The 20,362-nt window shown below is 37.9% G+C and overlaps 1 protein-coding gene across 1 annotated transcript in view; it reads left to right on the top strand.

The window, feature by feature from the left end:
* Positions 1-6,103, top strand: part of med13b (mediator complex subunit 13b) — a 64,436-nt gene extending 58,333 nt beyond the window's left edge. The window contains exons 26-30 of the mRNA NM_001083838.2: positions 20-157; positions 1,602-1,762; positions 1,856-2,020; positions 2,151-2,251; positions 5,242-6,103. Coding sequence (NP_001077307.2) covers positions 20-157; positions 1,602-1,762; positions 1,856-2,020; positions 2,151-2,251; positions 5,242-5,374 — 698 coding nt within the window. The 3' untranslated portion in view covers positions 5,375-6,103. The remainder of the gene's footprint in view (positions 1-19; positions 158-1,601; positions 1,763-1,855; positions 2,021-2,150; positions 2,252-5,241) is intronic.
* Positions 6,104-20,362: the final 14,259 nt, after the last annotated feature.

Below are 20,362 nucleotides of genomic sequence, written 5' to 3'. Positions count from 1 at the left end.
CTTCTCTGTCTCTCCATAGACTCCGTGTCCACGGGCTCCGTGTTTGGCCGCAGCACGACTCTGAACATGCAGACATCCCAGTTAAACACTCCTCAGGACACCTCCTGCACACATATTCTTGTGTTCCCCACTTCTGCTGGCCTCCAGGCCTTCAGCGGTAGGACACTTTCACTTTGGATTTTGTGTGTAAACTAAATTAAGTGCAGGACACTGAAGGCAAAATTTCTTTTTTTATGCACATGTCAATTTTGAGGTTTTGTGCTTTTCATAATGTGACTCATATAAATAAAACATTCAAGAAGTATTTCAAGTGTTTCTTTGACACACTTTATTTACAATTTGCTAATTTGTGTACATTTTAAGTACAAAAATCTAAACTTTCTGTAAAATCAAATAAGATTTCTCTTCATGCACTGGGTCATAAATCTCTGTAGTCTTTACACATGGTTATGTTCACACATTTCTTGCTTGTTTTATGCACTTTTTGGAAGTATCTTTATATAGTATGATAAAAACTAGGGATGCTCCGATCAGGATTTTTTGCGGCCGATACTGAGTACCGATTTTTTGTCATGGTGATCGACCAATTCCAAGCACTGATTCTGATGCTTTATAATGCATAAAACACATTTTCATTCACTCTTGTCGGGTATTGTTCCTAATTCACAGCCATCACGGAGCTGGTATGAATATGCTGGAGACTTGCAGGTCTTCTGACAGATGTTGTACAGTTAAATGAGACACTAGATAGGGGTGATCACTCTGCTCAGGTCATAGCAGTTCCAAACACTGGATATACAATAGTTGCAACAAAGAGACCATCACTCGTGCGAGTCGCGCCAATAAACTGTATAAACAAAGGTTGCACCGCATCCTTATGCATTTTAGCTGCTGCAGTGATTTCTCATGCCCCCACACATCATTCATCTCACGGATCGTAGCTGCTGTATGTATAACCCAGGATTAATGTTTTGTGTGCATCTTCCACTGCTTGAAAACTCGTATACAAACAGTTGGGATCAGTTCATGAGATCAGCCAGATCAGTGAGTACCAATTGAGTCATTAAATTGTGTGATATCCGTAATTATCAGATGATACAGATCTATCGGAGCATCCCTAATAAAATTAAATGATCAAATCTCCTCAAAGCATTTGGTATTGTAAAAAATATCAAATCAATTGACTTTACCCAGTGTTCAGATTTTATGTGCTTGAAATGTGTGTAAGTTGGTGCATATTGCATTCATTTGTCATTTGAATCTTGTAATTCATTTTTGTACAATTTTAAAGGCATAGTTGTCCCAAAAAGCTGAAATTCATGATTTGCTCACATTTTACTTGTTCTAAACAAGTTTTTTTGTATTTTTATATTATTTAAAATATTCTTCAAAATATCTTGTTTTGTGTTCAACTAAAAACAAAACTCAAACTGGTTTGGAGCAAGTCAATAAGTAAATGATGACAGAATTGTAATTTTTGGGTGAACTATCTAATTAAAATCATCAATCTGGGAAGCATGTCGAGACTATAATAGACTTCCTTTTTTAGCCAAATCAGCTGCAACGTGTTGCCTTAACACAAGTTTTGATTGTGTCTGCAGATGTCACAGATGGAATGGGTGGCATGGATGGGATCTTGGACCTGTTTGCCGAGAATGACCTGGTTGATCCCGATCTTATTAACATAATTCCCAACTCACCCACCACCTCTCCAGTACACTCACCAGGCTCACATTACCACCATGGTGGGGATGGCAGCAAGGTAAATTCATTTTTCCTGCACTTCTCAATTAATCCACAGCCCATATTATAGACCTCCTTATTCACCCTATCATTGTCTGTTTTTCGTCCTCAGGGCCAGGGCACAGACAGGATGGAGTCTCACGACGAGTCTCCAAACATCCTCCAGCAACCCATGGCTCTGGGCTACTTTGTGTCCACAGCTAAAGCTGGTCCACTTCCGGACTGGTTCTGGTCCTCCTGCCCACAAGCAAAGAACCAGTGTCCTCTCTTCCTTAAGGTGAGGCTCTTCAGCAAACCTAATAATCGCTTTGCTCCAGAGATGCATTAGAGTTTACTGTCCAAAACACTAATGGGGTTAACAGAGCTGCAGAGATGTGATCTAATGAATGTTTGTGTCTTCCTCTCAGGCTTCTCTGCACCTTAATGTTTCATCAGTGCAGTCCGATGAGTTGCTGCACAGTAAACACTCTCACCCTCTGGACTCCAGCCATACCTCAGATGTGCTCAGGTATCAGACACACACACGTTATACTCCTGCTACACAAAATTAAGCAAACTTACAAAGCTCATTAAACATTGTACATAACATTTTTTTGAGATGCTGAATTTTAGTTTTTCTCAGCTTTCCGTTCCTTGTCATAACCATTAATATTAAAGCATAAATAAAATCTACTTTGAGTTTCACTTTGAGTGCTGTGAATCTAGAATATAAGTGGGCCTTTTCTTTGTATTAAATTGCACATAATAAAATAATAAGACTCATATTTGTGATTTAACTTTTTTTTCAAGATGGTTTTAGATGCAAGTTTTATTTTGGATGTTCCTGTATTTTATCGCTGTAAAAACAAATCTACACTCACTGGCCACTTTATTAAGTACACCGTACTAGTTCCCAGTTCTAGTTCCTAGTTCCCCCTTTTGCCTTCAGAACTGCCTTAATCCTTTGTGGCATAGATTCAACAAGGTACTGGAAATATTCCTCAGAGATTTTGATTTTCAATGCTGCTCTATTGGATTGTGATCTGGTGACTGGAGGCCATTTGAGGTAGGCTGTGGCATTGGCACAATGCTTAATTGGTATTAATGGGCCCAAAGTGTGCCAAGAAAACATTCCCCTCACTGTTTCAGTACCACCACCACCACCAGCAGCAGCCTGAACTGTTGATACATGGCAGGATAGATCCATGCTTTCACATTGTTGATGCCAAATTCTGATCCTACCATCCAAATGTCGCTGCAGAAAACAAGACTCATCAGACCAGGCAATGTTTCTCCAGTCTTTTATTGTCCAATTTTTGTAAGCCTGTAGGAATTGTAGCCTTAGTTTCCTGTTTTTGGCTGACAGCAGACCAGTGTGGTCTTCTGCTGCTGTTGCCCATCCGCCTCAAGGTTTGATCTGTTGTGCATTTAGAGATGCTCTTCTGTATACCTCGCTTGTAATGAGTGGTTATTTGAGTTATTGTTGCCGTTCTATCAGCTGCCATGTAATGGCTGATTAGAAATTTGCGTTATCGAGCAGTTGGAAAGGCGTACCTAATAAAGTGGCCGGTGAGTGTACATGGAAACTGTTTAGGTATTATATTTATATCTGACAGGCATTAAACTAGTTGTTCAGAAGGATCTTTCACTTAATTTTGATCTTCCCCATCATCTTAGTTTATTCCTCAAAGCCTGCAAACTGTTTTTTTGTAATAGCCTCAGGACATTGTTGTCAGACAAATACAAATGTTTTAATATTTACATTCATATTAACTCCCAAGAGCCCCTTTTCCTTTTGTAAAACATGAAATAAATGCTTATGAATATATTCAGGATTATGCTGAAAGAGCTTTTATTTGCTGTTGTCAACATGTCATGCAGAGAAAGGGATTGATTCATTCTGTAGTCTCAGCTGGTCATGTGTAGTCTACTAAGTGATGCTGGGATGATGTAAAAACCTGGTAGACTAATTAGCCACTGGATCTGTTGAGATTTTCCAAGTGGGGTTATAATAAAGGGATTTTAATTAATGAGTGAATTAAGTCTGATAGACACAACTCTGTGATAATTGAATGTTTTGTTTTACAGCAGGAATTACATTGAATCACAAGCTCATTCTTATCCTGTAGAAACGTGTGTTTTTTTAAATAAATCCATGAGAACTCGAGATAACCAGAGCGCAATGACACTATTTGTTAGACAGCACACTGACCACAATGCTATATTGGCACTAGGGCTGCATTATATATATTTACAAATGATTTTAATCATGATACCAGTATATGCATTATCCATATCGCAGAGAACTGCAAGCAATTCAATTATTTTTATGTGCTGCACGCATAGGTTATTTATCAAATATGACCAATCAGATGGGGCCTTTACTAGCTGATGCCTGGCCTCTCCAGTAGGTGCTGTTAGGTAAACCTAGAGCTGAAAATATATACTAACACCGAAATGAGTCAAAATAGACAATAGAGGAAAATGACAGCAGCCAATAAGAATCCGAATTCATTCGTAGTCTTTTAAAGTCTACATTTTTTTATTAGCTAAGAAAAATATCTGTTTCCTGTTTATTTTTATTATGATCATTACATAAATAAAAAGGCATTTAAAATGTTTTTTTTAATAAACTTTTTTAATCCTTGTGTGCTTTTGGGGATGTTTTCATAAACTCTGGGATGATTTTGAGTCGTAATTTGGCCACATCTTTCTCTGTTACAGCAAATGAAATGATTTTTGGTGAAAAATCGTATTTTGACATTTTACAAAAAAAAAAACAAAAAAAAAACTTTGGAATATTTAAAAAAACTCAACTATACACTCATGATTACATGTTGTCAAGGCTTTGCAATCATAAAATGTCATTATAATGGGGGGGCAAAAACAGCCTCAAACAAAACGAAAGGGTAGTCAATTTGAACAATACACAGGGGTTAAAGTTGGTTATTGCGAAAGAAAAGGCCTTATTGCAACACTTAACAATATCACATCTCTCATATTTTCCCTGTATCGTGCTGCCCTAAACCGGGTCCAAGCTGCTACTTGTTTGAATTGAGAAAATATTCGTTTTTGACCACTTTTCCGTCATTTCACACATTAAAGTGAGTTTTAGATAAAAACATGGTGTACACAACAATACTTTAACAATTTATTAAAAATAATCAGGTATATTAGACATGGATGAGTGGTCATGATTTTGACAATGAGATGCTTCCTTAAATTTTTGTTACTTATAAGAAATGAGCAATGCACATATTTACATAGTCATCTAAACATCACTCTGTTGTAATGGCAGCATCTAGAGTTTTATTATCTGTATATCATGTCGGAGATATTTAATCACTTATCAGAGAAAGATTAAGAATTGCACTTGCAGTATATGAGGGCACTGAATCACATTCAGTCTTTTGCACATGGAGTGTGTTTCTTTGCTGAAGTTCACTTTGTGTCACTGATAACAGGGATTTTACAATGACCCCTTTAGCTTCATATTTGTCGTTGTTTTTGTTTTTTCAGATTTGTGCTGGAGCAGTACAATGCCCTCTCGTGGCTGACCTGTGACCCAGCGACTCAGGACCGGCGCTCTTGTCTGCCCGTGCACTTTGTTGTGCTCAACCAAATGTACAACTTCATTATGAACATGCTCTAACAAACGAGGGGCTCTGCCATCAATTCCCACCACAGACCCCACAGAGACACCGCACTGCCGCCGCAGGCCCGGACACGACTGGACAACAACCAACTTCAATCGCACTTACGGCGACGCCAGGCTGCCCAGTTTCTGCTAAGTGTCCATCTCGCTACAGCTGGAGGCAAAGGAAACCAGTCCATCTCAATGAACTCGCGTCCCAAATGAGGCCTGAAGGTGCAGTTTGGGGTCAGGTTTTACCCAGTTGAAATGCCTGCATATATCTTATTTATTGTACGTTTTTAAATGTGTAATTTCTTAATCTTTTATATTATATAAACCCGGGAAGCTGCATATTGCCTTCCCAAATGAAAGGAAAATGGTTTGTCATGTATGTAATTGTCTTAATTACAGAACCGACAAGTGAATTTGCTGTAGGTTTGCTTTTAGAGGAATATTTAGAGAAATATTTTCTCCGCAGTTTTTACGGTCGCCGTGTACAGACGAAGTATACAGGAGCTCACGTTCTTACCTTTGTGTGGTGGGGACTTTAAGATAGGCTGTAGCTACAGAATTCCTGTACAGCAATTTAATGTGTTCAAATAAGAGGACAAGAGGTACATTGTCGGATTATATATTTTATATCACAGATTTAGAGAATTGTGTGTGTATATAAATGTGTACATACAATCGTGTGCCGCTATGGATGGTGCAGCCAATGTTTTAGGAATAAAGTGTGTAAAACCTGAATCTCGCCGTCGTCCTTTTTGCACATCCCGCTTGATTTTGAGCAAATATCTTGGGTTTCTAGCGGGGAGACTTCATATTGCAGGAGGTTTCATCATACTCTCCAGGTATGATAAGCCCTCCAGGGAGAAATTGCTGTGTATTTATTCTGCTCAAATCCCTGTGAAATGACATGGTGCTATTCTCATCAGGCATGTTCGCGTGTCCGTGCGACTGGCTGTGCGTGTGCGCTCCGTTTTCTGATGGAGTCAGACCAGAGGCTGGGTTTAAATGTGTTGCTCTAATGTCGCTGTAACTGTTGATGGAGATCCTGAGCATTGCATCACTTTCTATATTCTTGGAATTATGATTCTGGCTTCTGGGGAATAATCTTTTTTTTTTCCCCCTCCCCTTGTCCCTTTCTCATGTACCACCTCACACTTAATGTACTGCAGGTGAAATATTTTCCTCTGTGGTGTCAAAATAGATTCATTTTGTTTTGCACTCTGTGCTTCATTTGAAATATGTGAAGATCCTACAGGCACAGACAGAGAGGTGTATACAGTTGCAGGCATTATATGCATGTTTATTCGATTATGGCTCATAGATTTAATCAATCTTCATAATATATTTTCTGTTTTTATTGCTTACCCTTAGTCTTTGCATGTCTTAAGCATCATCCATGTTAGGTAAACCTAGAGCTGCAAAAATTATAGTAATGTTGATAGATATATACCTGTTTAGTATGATCATTGATTCATTTTTTTTTTTAGCTTAGCTTAGTTTTTTTACCACGGAACTTATCCAGCATATGTTTTACGCAGCGGATGCCCTTCCAGCTGCAACCCATCACTGGGAAATATCCATACACACTCATTCACTACAGACCATTTAAATTACCCAATTCACCTATTGCACATGTCTTTGGACTGTGGGGGAAACCGGAACGCCTGGAGGAAACCAACGCCAATACGAGGAGAACATGCAAACTCGCAGTAAAGGTCAGTTGGCATTTCTGTGCAGAGGTGACAGCGCTACCCACTGCGCCACCCTAGTATTATCAGATATTTTTTTAAAGTGTTTTTATTGCTCACCCTTAGTCTTTGCAAGTCTTGGGCATGTGTAATAAACCATCATTTAAAAAATACAATAAACAAAAGACCATGTTAAAAAAAAAACAATATAAACCTTTATAAATGTTCTAATCGTTTCCTCTACAAATGCTGTTAAAACTTTATTAACAAAAATGAATAACTATTCACAATTAAAACAAACAAAATTCACTGACCGGAAGTGTGGCTTTGGGATTTTCAGGATTTAGCGGCTTTTAACATGCCACCAGTAGAAGGCAACATATTACCCCTTTGAATATTTTTTTCTTTTTTTTTTTTTAATATTTCCCAAATTATGTTTAACAGAGCAAGGAAATGTTCACAGTATGTCTGATAATATTTTTGTTTTATTTCGGCTAGAATAAAGGCGGTTTTACATTTTTTAAACACCATTTTAAGGTCAAAATTATTAGCCCCTTAAAGCTTTTTTTTTTGTGATAGCCTACAGAACAACAAACCATCATTATACAATAACTTGCCTAATTACCCTAACCTGCCTAATTAACCTAGTTAAGCCTTTAAATGTCCCTTTAAGCTGTATAGAAATATCTTGAAAAATATCTAGTCAAATATTATTTACTGTCATCATGGCACAGATGAAAAAAATCAGTTATTATAAATAGTTATTAAAATTAATATGTTTAGATGTTTAGATCTCTCAGTTAAACAGAAACTGGGGGGGAAATAAACAGAGGGGCTAATAATTCAACTGTATATTCAGTTGTGTTTGAGTATAAAAAGTCTTTGTAATTTTCTTGTTGTAAAATCGAGTTTTGACTGACGTCATCATTTCTGCCCCCATAAAGTTTTGTTCTTAAGTTCACATGAGGTGACCATCTATGAGACGAAAAAAAAAGGCAATTGTGAAGAAAACAAGGTGCGTTTCTCTGATTGTGAACAATAAATTGTCATTTCCGGACAAACTGTCTTTTCAATGTTATTCTAAACATGTTTTTAAAAAGTTGTGGTAACATTGAATTCACTGTAAATACTTTTTTCTTCCTTGTTTAGGCCTTGGGGTGTAAAATGAAGCCTTTTTGTCTGAAAAAAACAAAACAAAACAATATTGGGTTTATGCTGAAAACAAGAAAAGTTATCTGCAAACAGCTACTATTAATGCTCAAGCACTTCAATGCCACTAGGTTTATTTGTGTTTTCATTCCACAGATGGCCTGACCTCCATTAAAGTCTGTAACGACAACTCCTTTTGGCTGTTCCTTTTAGGGGGTCACCACGGTGGATCATCTAGCCCTTTTTATAAACTTTATAAACTATTATCTACCAATTGGTTTAAAATTAAATAACATAATGTCATAAATATAGAGCATTTTGAAAGATATAAACAAAAATGGTCCCAACGTATTTCCTGTTTTACATTTTTAATTTCCATAGCTTCCGAGAACCCAAAAAGGTCTACGTATTGATAAATAATGTTATGATAGCAGTTTTTAATATTAAGTTATAATTAAATTGCCCCCTGTTAAAGTTATGAAATAGTTTGATGACAAGCAGGAAATGTTCATGCGCCAATGACATCACAATGAAATGGCCTGTATCAGAAACCACTTCTCTCGCATATTTCTTCTCAAGTTCATAAATATCTTGCTATAACTCTGTTGACATTTGCACTGGAACAGATACAGAATTTTTTAAATGTTTGTAACACATGCATGCCATATTATTACATATGCTCTGCCTGAAAATATGGTTATCATGATAAATGTGCAGTGCACTGCTATAGACTTAATGTGTCCGGCAGGTGGAGCTGTCGTGCTTCCATTACATCTTAAAGCCACTGAAGAGCAGAAAACACCGACGCAGTCTCAACATCACTGCAGGTAAACCCACAACACACACGTTTGTTCAGCATTTGAGGTGCTTTAGCTAATGCAGCAAACCTTTCACCTCCTGTAATATGTGCACTTACGAAAGCCGTCTTTTATGGCTGATTTTCAAGTTTATCAGCTGTTGAGTGCAGCATTACCTAACTTCATCCCGTGACAGCTGAGATGACCCGAGAGGACGGGGGATATCGACCGCGTGTCACTCAAGCATCCATCGGACAAAACCTGTTAGGCCTCTAATAGCCAAGTTCAGGGCCTTGTTTCAGGCCCGAGGGAAAATTACCTTTAGCTCTTCACCACGCCAGGGGTCTCTGAGATTGGAGAGCGATAGCAGGGAAGGGAGTAATCGGACCCCTGTAATTGCCTGTCGGGCCTGACATTTGTAGTTAGGGAGAGCTGGGAAATGGACCTCACCGACCACAGGATAACAAAGTCATCATTATCTGCGCGTAATGCACTGTTGCCGAGCTCGCGGAGGAATACGTTTCAGCGCGTAATGTGAGGCGATTTGGAAACGCAGCGCTAAATGCGACGGTAATGACTTCTTATTACACAGAGGAAACATCTGGCAGTCAACGTTAATTTCCATATTTAGTCTCCTCTGCGAGGCTGCTGAATGAACGCGTTTGAATATCTACTCGAACGAGGACTCGCTTTCACCTCGTTCCTTTGGGCAAATTGAAAGCGCACTCGAGGCGCAATTTTGCCGCCCTTGAAAATGGAAGCACTGAGAAAGTGTTTTCCTCACCCCGAGCCATTGACATAACATCTGGGTTGGCATCATCTCGAGTAGCAGCCTGTGAATGGTTGGATCTGTCTATCGTATTTCAACCCCATGTGACCTGGTGTTAAGTGTCTCAGGAAATTGCTCTGTCTCCCCACATCAGTCAAGCATAATGCGGGCATCGTATTGCTGATGGAAAATGAATGGCAATAAAAAAAGGAGAGGGCGAACGGGAAGCAGAGGTTCGCCGTCTCTCGTGATGTGACCTGGCACTGCGACCGCCGTCTCCGTGCTCCCTTGAAAGCCGATATTAGGCTAATGACTGCCAAGCACGGACATGAGAATTTAATTAATTGCCTACACATTTCTGCAGAGAAAAGATAGAAAGGCTTAATATAAGGAACAGGCCGATGCCTATAATCGTCTTTTATTATATCTGAGGGCCTGTGATTGCGGTCGCCCCTGCTGAAAGGAAGGCTCTTGTATAACCTGCTTTGCATGTGAGCGGGCCTGAAGAACGGGGGCCACAGAAGACCTTTGCTCATCTGTGGCGCAAAAGCGAAATGTCATTGAATTCCTCGTGGAAAGAGCTCGTTGGTGCAGATGAAAGAGACAGGAAAGCGTGATTAGCTCTGTTTCATCTGATCATAATGTAGCTGTCTGTCAAAATCAATGCACAATTACAGGCTTGGGACTCTGAGAGGAGGCAGGTGGTCCTTTTGGACTGCCAACACGCTCCACAGTGGCCATTGTGTGCAGGATTTTTAAAGATATCTATCATCTTTGAGATGAGGAAATTTGCTCTCTTAAAGAAGAGAATGAAAAGGAAGTCAGTCGGATACAGTGTACTACAGTTTGAAAACTGTTCTTTCTCTAATTATAATAATAGTAATAAATTGCATTTATAATGTTCATTGCTCACACACAAAGTGCTTTAAAAAGTGAAACTAATACAGATAAATAATGGCCATGTGCACACTAAGGTTTCCGGAATGATGGCTGCATTTAAATACAGGGTTGAATTCCTTCTATTCTAAATTTTGTGTGTACAGAACAGGAATCGCTTCTGATATTCTTATAATTGACTCACCATAGCAACCTCTTGCCATTTTGCATATTTGGTATGTGCTATTTGACCACAGTAGTATTACAGTAGCCAAATACTCATTATGGTGCTCAATTTTAGCTAAAGCACTGTAAACCGAAGCTTCTTATTTTGTTTGTCGGGAAGGCTGCTAAGGAGAGCGGGGCACAAATGGCCTGTTTCCACTGAGTGGTACGGTACTGTACATTTCAGTACGCTTTTATGGCCGTTTCCACTGTCAAAGTGTACCAAAAAGCGAACCATACCGTACCACTTTCGGGTAACCTTTGCAAAGGGTACCAAAGGCAGAGCTAGACGCACAGCTAAACGCTATTGGTTTACAGAGATGCGTCACTCGCTCATGAACAAGTCAGAATGAATACAAAGGAACCGCCATTTTTTAATACACAGCTGAGACATTACAGCGTTAATATATATACATACAATAATCAGTGGCGGTGCTAGCTTGAATGGCACCCTGGGTGAACCATTCCATATACGCTCCCCTCCTCCCTCAAGCCTATAATTAATAGTTGGTTTATAGAAGTGTAGTTCTAGTATGGTTCTAGAAGGTTACATCTAGTGTATATAGAAATGGACCATTAAACGTAATTGGTTTTTTACCCTAACATTGGGTGAAATATGGACAAAACCAGAATTAGAATGATTAAACATTTATATAATAATAATATTATTAATGATAGTATTGTTATTATTATTATTATTAATATTATTTTACAATGATTATTATAAATAAATAACAGAAATCAATCCTAAATGTAATTGAAAAACTATTTGGCAATTCTATAAAATACAAAAAATATACATGTGTTATAGAATGATCTGTTAATAGAGTTGACTCAAGGCCGAGAATTAATGTTATGAAGTCTCCCTGTCTCATTACCCATCCTTTTTGCTTCTATAGCAATACTTAGTCAAAATAAAATCATATATCAACTTTAGTTTTGTCAACTATCAACGTGCATGTAACCAACCGGGATTCACACCAGGAGGCATGCGGTAATGGTTCTGTGTGCACATGTATCAGCTTGCTTTGACCAGCTTTGCTTCAGTTGCACATAGAGAAAAACAAACTTGTGCATGCTAAAGATGCCAAAAGGTGATAGCCATGAACGTCATTATTTTGGCATTACCACTCTTGGGATTAACTTGCATAAAGTAAAACATATCTCAAAGCTTACTGGGCAACATCATTTTTACCTGGGCAAAATTTTTGTTTTTGTTTTGCACCATCTCCCCCTGCCACCCTCCCTGCAAAATGCCGTCCTGGGCGATCACCCATATTGCCAATGCCTAAATCCGCCACTGATAATAATGGTCGACCGGAGCTCAAACAAAACTGGGGCGTCATCTTGATGACCAGCCACAAAGCCGAGAAGAACCGAATCTGCGGTGCCCTGTTGTTGTTTTACGAGCCCGTCTAAAAGTACAAGCGGTTTCACTTTTTCCAGAGAGCTCTGTGATCGTGCCTATATTAAAAATAACAAACTTCTTGAGTTAATGATAATAACGTGTGCGTGATATTATAAAGTGCTTCTGACATCCGACCCTTTCAGAAACGGACAAATGCAAGTTTAAAAAGTTTAAAAAGTTGAAAACATAACACTCAAAATTCAATAATTATTTTGTTAGTTTAATTGGTGTCGAACAGTGTGTATTTATAACACAGTTAACTAACCCCACTGTGTTGTGTTTTTCTCAAAACTGGCTACCAATCAAAAGTCAGCAGTCATCTTTCAAAATGGTTCCATCTTTTAGCCTAGAAGACGGTAATCACAACAATATAAGATTTTACTGACATACTTTAACAGATTTTTACAAATAAAAATATATTGAGTATAATAAAACTGTTATGCTGCAAAAATATTTTCTCCATTGTTTCTCATCCAAATTTCGCTGAACTTTTTCTATAATTGACAGAAAGATGTCTGCCGACATTGTGGTGAAAACCTTTGAAGCATGCCATGGCTAACACTTAACAAATACCGTTACATTTTCCCCCGTCTTACTTAGTGCCCTGCACTCCTCTATGTTCTTAAAGTGTTGCCAAGTCCACTTAAACATACCACTTTTGCCATACATGAACCAGTTTATACAAATAATATAGTAAGCAACTGCTGGGAACAATATTTTATTATATATTTAGTAGATGGCTTGATTAGCGACGCTCCAGGGACAGACGAGTCTTCATTGAGGCCATCTTCCAGCATAAACCACGGCGAATGTAGTTCTGCACAAGACTTTTGGCCAGCGGAGAAATTAAAATGGTCGTGCCCAACTGAGTCTGGTTCTCTCAAGGTTTTTTTTCTTCACTCAGGTGAAGTTTTTTTTCCCTCTCCGCTGTCGCCACTGCCTCGCATGGTTCAGGATTGGTAGAGCTACGCATCGATGAATTTGCTCTTCAGTGTTTGAACTCTCAGTAATGATTAAATCACACTGAACAGAGCTAAACTGAACTGAACTGAACTTAAACACTAAAACCTGAACCACACTGTTCCAGTTACTATGACCATTTATGTGAAGCTGCTTTGACACAATCTACATTGTAAAAGCGCTATACAAATAAAGCTGAATTGAATTGAATTGAATTATTTCTTAGCTTTTGGTAATGGGATTGTTTGCATTTTTCTAACAATATCTGGCAACACTGGTGAGTTAATAAGTACCTTGTTTCTTGTGATTTCTTGTAACAAGCAAAAGAGCCAATTCTGATATGCATTTAAGACATCATGATTCATGCACAACTACACTGTAAAAAATTATATGACCAAATAGTAGTGATATCATGTTTTTGCTCGTTGTAACATATTAAACTAAGTTAATCGTGTTCTACCTTCACTAGTTACATATTCAATAGACTCATAAGGTTAATTTGATTCAGTTTTAAAGGCAACCAGGATTTCTTTACTGTGTAGTTGAGTTTGGTTTTGTACACACTGCCTTAGATTTTTGTAAAAGTTGTTGACAATGCCTGCATTCTTCAGACTTTAACACAGTTGTTGGATGTAACTGTGGTTGCCTCAGTTACTGAAGTGTGTGTGTGTGTGTGTGTGTGTGTGTGTGTGTGTGTGTGTGTGTGTGTGTGTGTGTGTGTGTGTGTGTGTGTGTGTGTGTGTGTGTGTGTGTGTGTGTGCATTAAAATAAGCATTAAAGGTCATCTGAAAGCGGAATTTAGTTTCACTTTAAATGGTCAATAAATAAATCAACACTGTTAAAAAGCTAAGCAAATTCGTCAATATGAGCTATTTTTAAAAGAAAAAAAAATTATGTAACTAACAGTGAAAGGAAGACTAAAGGTGTACAGTTACATTTCAGAAACTATAAAAATTATTTGTTTATACATTTTATTTTCAAAGAATTTGCTAATTTTCAATTTGTTAATAGAATTATTATTATTATTAATAGTAGTAGGAGTGATTAGCAATTTCTTTTTATTATTATTTTGTAGGGGTTTTCACCTTGATTGATAGGAACATGGAGCTGTACAGACAGGAACGTGTGGGGAGCAGAGACAGGGGAACGTTCGGCAAAGGACCTCGAGCCGGTAATCTAATTCTGGTCACTGCAAGCAGTTTGGTGCTATGTGTCGACACAATAACCACTAGGCTATTGGCGCTGACTTGATTAGCAATTTCTGTCGAAGGAATTTTACAAAATTATAAAAAAAAATGTTTATCAATAAATTAAGTACAATATGATTTTAATAAGGATTTTGTTCATACTTTACAATTCTTGTGTTTACTAACATGTACAGTCAATGCTTTAATTGCTGTATTCATCTGATTGCCGTATTCATTCAGCAGATGTACATTGTTAGTTCTTGTTAACCCACACTAATGTTAATGGTTACACTTTACAATAAGATTCATTAGTTAATGTTAATTAATGCATTTACTAACATGAACAAACAATGAACAATACATCTACTACTGCATTTGTTCATGTTAGTAACGTTAGTTAATGAAAATACAGTATAGTTCATTGTTAGTTCATGTTAACTCATGGTGCATTAACTAATGTTAACAAGCATGGACTTGGATGTTAATAATGCATTAGTAAATGTTCAATTATGATTAATAAATGCTGTACATGTGTTGTTCATGATTAGTTCATGTTAGTAAATGCATTAACTAATGAACCTTATTGTAAAGTGTTACCATGTTAACAAGTACAACTTTGTATTTAAAAATTGCATTTGTAAAAGTTACTATTAAATAAACTAATGGAACCTTATTGTAAGGCTTTTAAAAGACTTTGGCACTGCAAATCAGGTTTCCACATACATTGTATCCATGTCCATTTAGATATTTAAACAAAATATGCAATCAATAAAAATCAAGTCATGATCATATTTTATTTTGGTATAATAAGCGTAATTTAGAGGCTTTTGCCTTCATATAAGCCCTTGGGATACCAAATGATCAATAAGAAGTCACGTTATTATTTGTTGTTCCTAAAACTTGGATAAGCGACAAGACTTTTGTCAGGTAGTTTATATTTAGTACTGTTTTGGAAGTTCAGTAAGATCTGACATTAATATTTGGCAAATCTGCACTAAACATATTATGATTTTGGTATATGGACTAATCTAACCAAGAGACCTGAAGTAGAAGTGTAATCACCATTATATTACTGAACCAAAAATCAGTTGAGATATTGTCTAGTTCACCTCTAAAGTAACACTTCCAATTTTTTCCCTTAAACGGAAGAGTGTATCATATACAGCATCCCAGGCAGCACAAAATGTGGTTGCTGTCTGTTAAAATATAATATTTTGTTAGCCATCTCCCAGTGGAGGGGGAAAAAACACACATTCCAGTAAATGGCAACTATTACAGTCAGATTAACGATTTTTGTCAGAAGGGATGCTATATGATATCCATTTACGCATGACCTCTACTCGCCTAATCATGAAAATGTATCTTCTATTCACTTGCGGTCCAGTACTCATGCATAAATTACTTTATCATGGATCGTGTTGTGCAGCTCAGACTGTCACATCCTACTGCAGAGCTAAAATACAGCAAAGCGTTTTCCATACAGCGGTCTGGATATCAAGTTGGTGGGGGGAAGAGCAGCCCATTAACCCCAGCTTGGTCTTAGAAGATTAGGCAGGTCAGAAAGAGTGGAATTAGCTTCCCCAAGAGAACATCTGATCACAAGCCTCATCCAATTACTGCCTTATGTCTCATCAAATGAGATCCATGGGTAAACAGATACACTTTGAGGATGTAGACTGAGCCAAGGTGTCCTAATGAGTAGTTTTCTGTCACATCTCAACTGCTGGCTTGAACTTCTGTGGTTGGTGTGATGCAAACGATATGTTGTGTTATTTAGGAGCTGCGAAACATAGAGTTTTAGATTCATCAATGCTCCGGATTTGTGAAACAAGAACACATTATTGTTTCTATTGATCTGCAAGGGAACCGTCTGATAGATCATTGCACCACTAAGAGGACGTTTCAGTCTTTGTGATAGATGTCAATTTGCGGTCTAATGTGGTCTCATCTGGATTAAAATGTCAGTCAATATGTGGATGATGTTGCATATAGGGCTGAAAGGGACCATCTGCTCACTCTGAGAGGATTTCATGCTTGTTCGGGATGATTGTGAGTTAGAGTCAGTGTTTGAAATATTGATGTGATTCTACTTTTTTCTTTTTTTTAGCATATTTATCTATTTTGTGGATTTTTGGTGACTTTTTCACTGTCACTGAATTAATTATTCAATAGTGCAAAAAGAAATACGCTCAGGAATGTTTAAAGTCCACATAAAGCGGAAGCTGCGACTCATTTTGTTTTTGTATTGTGATGCAGTTCCTATAGAAACAGAATATTAAATGAGCAAACAGTGGGCATGGCTTGTTTTTTTCACTACAAGATGATTGGATGTAGTAAAGTAGGTATTTTATTTAGACAGAAATGCGTTTTAGAAGAGTCATTACAACCTAACAGACACCTCCTGTACACTATTTGTTGTCAAAACTTACTGTTGGATGGGTGTGGGTAAATATGTTAGCCACGCACAATACCTAAGACATACGTAATCTGACAATTTAACTGACAAAACAAACAAACAGGAAGTGCATTTTCAGATATCAACAAAAGATTACAAGGGAAAACGTTTTAGATTTTTTCCTTAATGACATACACAGATGAATTGTTCACCACAAAACTAGCAATGTGAGCTAGAAAAATCAATATGTTAGGCTTGATTTGATTTCATGTGTACTTTAAGTTATAAGCTATGTTTTCTTGCACTTATTTTCATGATGCTGAAGCCCCATGTGAATCGGGTGTAAAACACGCTTAATGAAAATACCACAATTAGCATAAATTTAAAAAATGGGCATTATAGATTATGCACTACCAAAAAGCAGTCTCAGACCTCCACCGTATCTTTATTGGATTTCATCTTCTGAGGCACATGTAATTATATTTTTATATAACAATTTTGACCTTAAAATAGTTTTTAAAAAATTTTGAACCGCTTTTATTGTTGCCGAAATAAAACAAATAAGACTTAAAAAAATATTATCGTACATGCAGTGAAAATTTCCTTGCTCTGTTAAACATCATTTGGGAAATAAAAAATAAATAAACAAATAATTCAAAGGGGGGCAAATGGCTTCTAATGCAGCAAATATTTTTTTAATTTTGGCTCCAGATTATCAGAAAGAGACAATTTTGTTCTCTTTGACTCAATTAAAATTAAAATCATCTTTTGTTGAATATTACCAGAAGTAAAATCGTAGTAATACTTTTCAAAATTAAACATTTCAGGTAGTTTCTAAAAATATGAACCTGAGCATTTAAATAGCAGACAGAACGTCAGCGAGCATGCAAGCAATAAACAATGTTAGCATTAAAAGTTCTCTTGGAATTTATATAAATAGATATAAAATATCTTTAATTGTGTTCTGATTATGAACAAAGGTCTCGACATGATAGTCAGCAATAATAACAGAATGTTTATTTTAAACAAGCCTTTAATGGGTGCTTTCCTCCTGATGATTGACAAAAAAGCATTGACAGCCAATCAGATTCTGATTTTAAACACTACCTCAAAGAGTTCGAGAATGTAACATGGTAACATGGATGAAAACATAATGTATGCTAAAGAAACATTACCGTGCATTGTGGATGCTATATAATATGATTGTGGTTATCTTTATAGTTAAAGTGAAAAGACCTAAATTGGTTAAGTTATTTCATTTAGCTAGTAATGATATAATTCACAGAACATCCTGTTAAAATATCACCCAGTCCACTTCCATTAGAGAGTGACAATCCAATAATACATTTGGTAAAAAAACAAGAGAGATGGATGACCTTTCCTATAATAAAAGGAAACGGATCTTCAGAGCTGCAATATGACCCACAGATGAATAGCGGTGTGCTGTAATCTGGCCAGATGTATTAGAAAAACTGTGTGCGTGGGGACGTGTTTGTCCTGTCCTGTCTCTCATTGGCTGAGATAATGTTTTATCAGGTAACTGTCAGCCGTGAAGCTTGAGCATTAATGTTATCTGAGACAGCAGTTTATTTCCTCATCCCTGTTATCCTCCCCCATTCGGCTTCACCTTGAGCTGACAGGCTCGGCGAGGAAACCTCCGTGATCTCTTTTGATGGCGGCTCCTTGGAGAGAGGTGAAATGAAAAAGTTGCTCGCTCGAAACGGCCCTGATAAGACCTAATCAGCCGTTGTGGCGACTTCCATTTAGCGCACGGTGTAACAAATCATCTGTCACTAAGCCGGCGAGCAGCTCATGTCAGTCTCCATATTCCTCCACTGAACACATCATTTCTCTGCCAGTGCTGGATTCATATCCCTCGTGAACCCTCCTGACAGGTTTGTTATCAGTCGGCCTGGCTGGCAAACCCCAGGGAGATGGAGCACAGCTATTAAAGGACGAGATTCGGAGTGTGTAAATGTCAAGTAAGCTGTCATCTGTGGATTTCATTGCTTCTACGGAAGTCAGAAGACATCGGCTCATATTCAGGGTGTTAAACACGCTGACAGTTCTCACCTGTCACCAATAATTTGATGACGCCATTTTGCAGAGACGATAAAATCGAGCAGACAGGCTTTCTTTTGTGAAGGACACCATCCCTGTCTGCTCTGCGGCTGCAATGCTGTGGCCAAACACCAGATTTACAGAACAGACGTATATTGACCCGTCAGCCTTGGACATTCTATTGTTTCTGTCTTCATCTCTCTCAATGAGAAACCAGCGGTAATAAAGCCTTGCTTTCCACTACATTGAGCATAAGGAGCTCCTGCCACCTGCCATAAAGCTGATGGATGAACCAGGCTGATTCCTGCCCCAATTTCTGCAGCAGTGCCCTGTGAAAATAGGCACAAATAAGGGTCAATTGTTTAATGAGAGTCAAACTCGCTTCTGAGTAATTGCCCTTTTGACCAGTGTGACCATGATAAGCAACAACTAATTCCCAAGGATCGCTAAGAAAACACTGAATGCATTGAAAGCCAATCAGCAGATCTAATGTGTGACTTGGGCCCAACCCAGTTCTACCCCTTAGCCCTTCCCCTTACCCCTACCCCTATTTTTGTGCATTCATGTGAAGGGGTAGGGGTGTCCCAATTCTCCTTAGCTAAAAGGCGAAGGGCTAAGGGTAAGAGCTAAATAGCCCTTGAAACAGAGATTTTTTAGAACCACACTATTCAATTCAATTCACCTTTATTTGTGTAGCACTTTTACAATGTAGATTGTGTCAAAGCAGCTTCATATAAAAGATCATAGTAAATTGGAACAGTATAGTTCAGTTTTTAGTGTTTAAGTTCAGTTCAGTTTAGCTGAGTTCAGTGTGGTTTAATAATCACTACTGAGAGCCCAAACACTGAAGAGCAAATCCATCGATGTGTAGCTCCACCGATCCCGAACCATGCAAGCTAGCGGTGACAGCGGCGAGGGAAAAAAAAACTTCACCAATTGGGGAAAGTGAAGAAAAAAAATACCTCGAGAGAAACCAGACTCAGTTGGGCACGACCATTTCAATTTCTCTGCTGGCCAGACGTCTTGTGCAGAGCTGCAGTCTTAGCAGTGAAGGCTGGAAGCTGGACCTTAGCGAAGACTCGTCTGTCAATGTCGATAGTCTGAGGGCCTCGGGATGAGTATCCCCAGGTGGAATTGTAGAATAAAGAGAATAATTAGCATAGCTGCTTTTTTTAATAGATTATTTCTCGAGCACACAGTATGTTATTTCTTGATCTAATAATACAAGGAACAGAAACAGTCTCTATTGGGTTTGCCAGATATGCATTACTGATATTTATGTGGGACAAACAAGAGTCTATTTGGCTAAAATGCGAATTTTGTGAATTTTTACTCACTAGTCAGATAGAGCAACGTATTCTGGAGATGTTGTCCAACAGGAGTTCAGCTCCAGCTCGACTGTGGTGCAGGCCGTCAGCACGGAAAAGTCTAGGATGCTCCCAGAAAAGATTGCAGTTATTAGCAAAGATCAATTTCTGTTCT

The sequence above is a fragment of the Danio rerio genome, chromosome 15 (assembly GCF_049306965.1).
Source record: "Danio rerio strain Tuebingen ecotype United States chromosome 15, GRCz12tu, whole genome shotgun sequence".
In the NCBI taxonomy this organism is placed as follows: Eukaryota; Metazoa; Chordata; class Actinopteri; order Cypriniformes; family Danionidae; genus Danio; species Danio rerio.
This window is presented reverse-complemented; position numbering and strand designations above follow the sequence as displayed.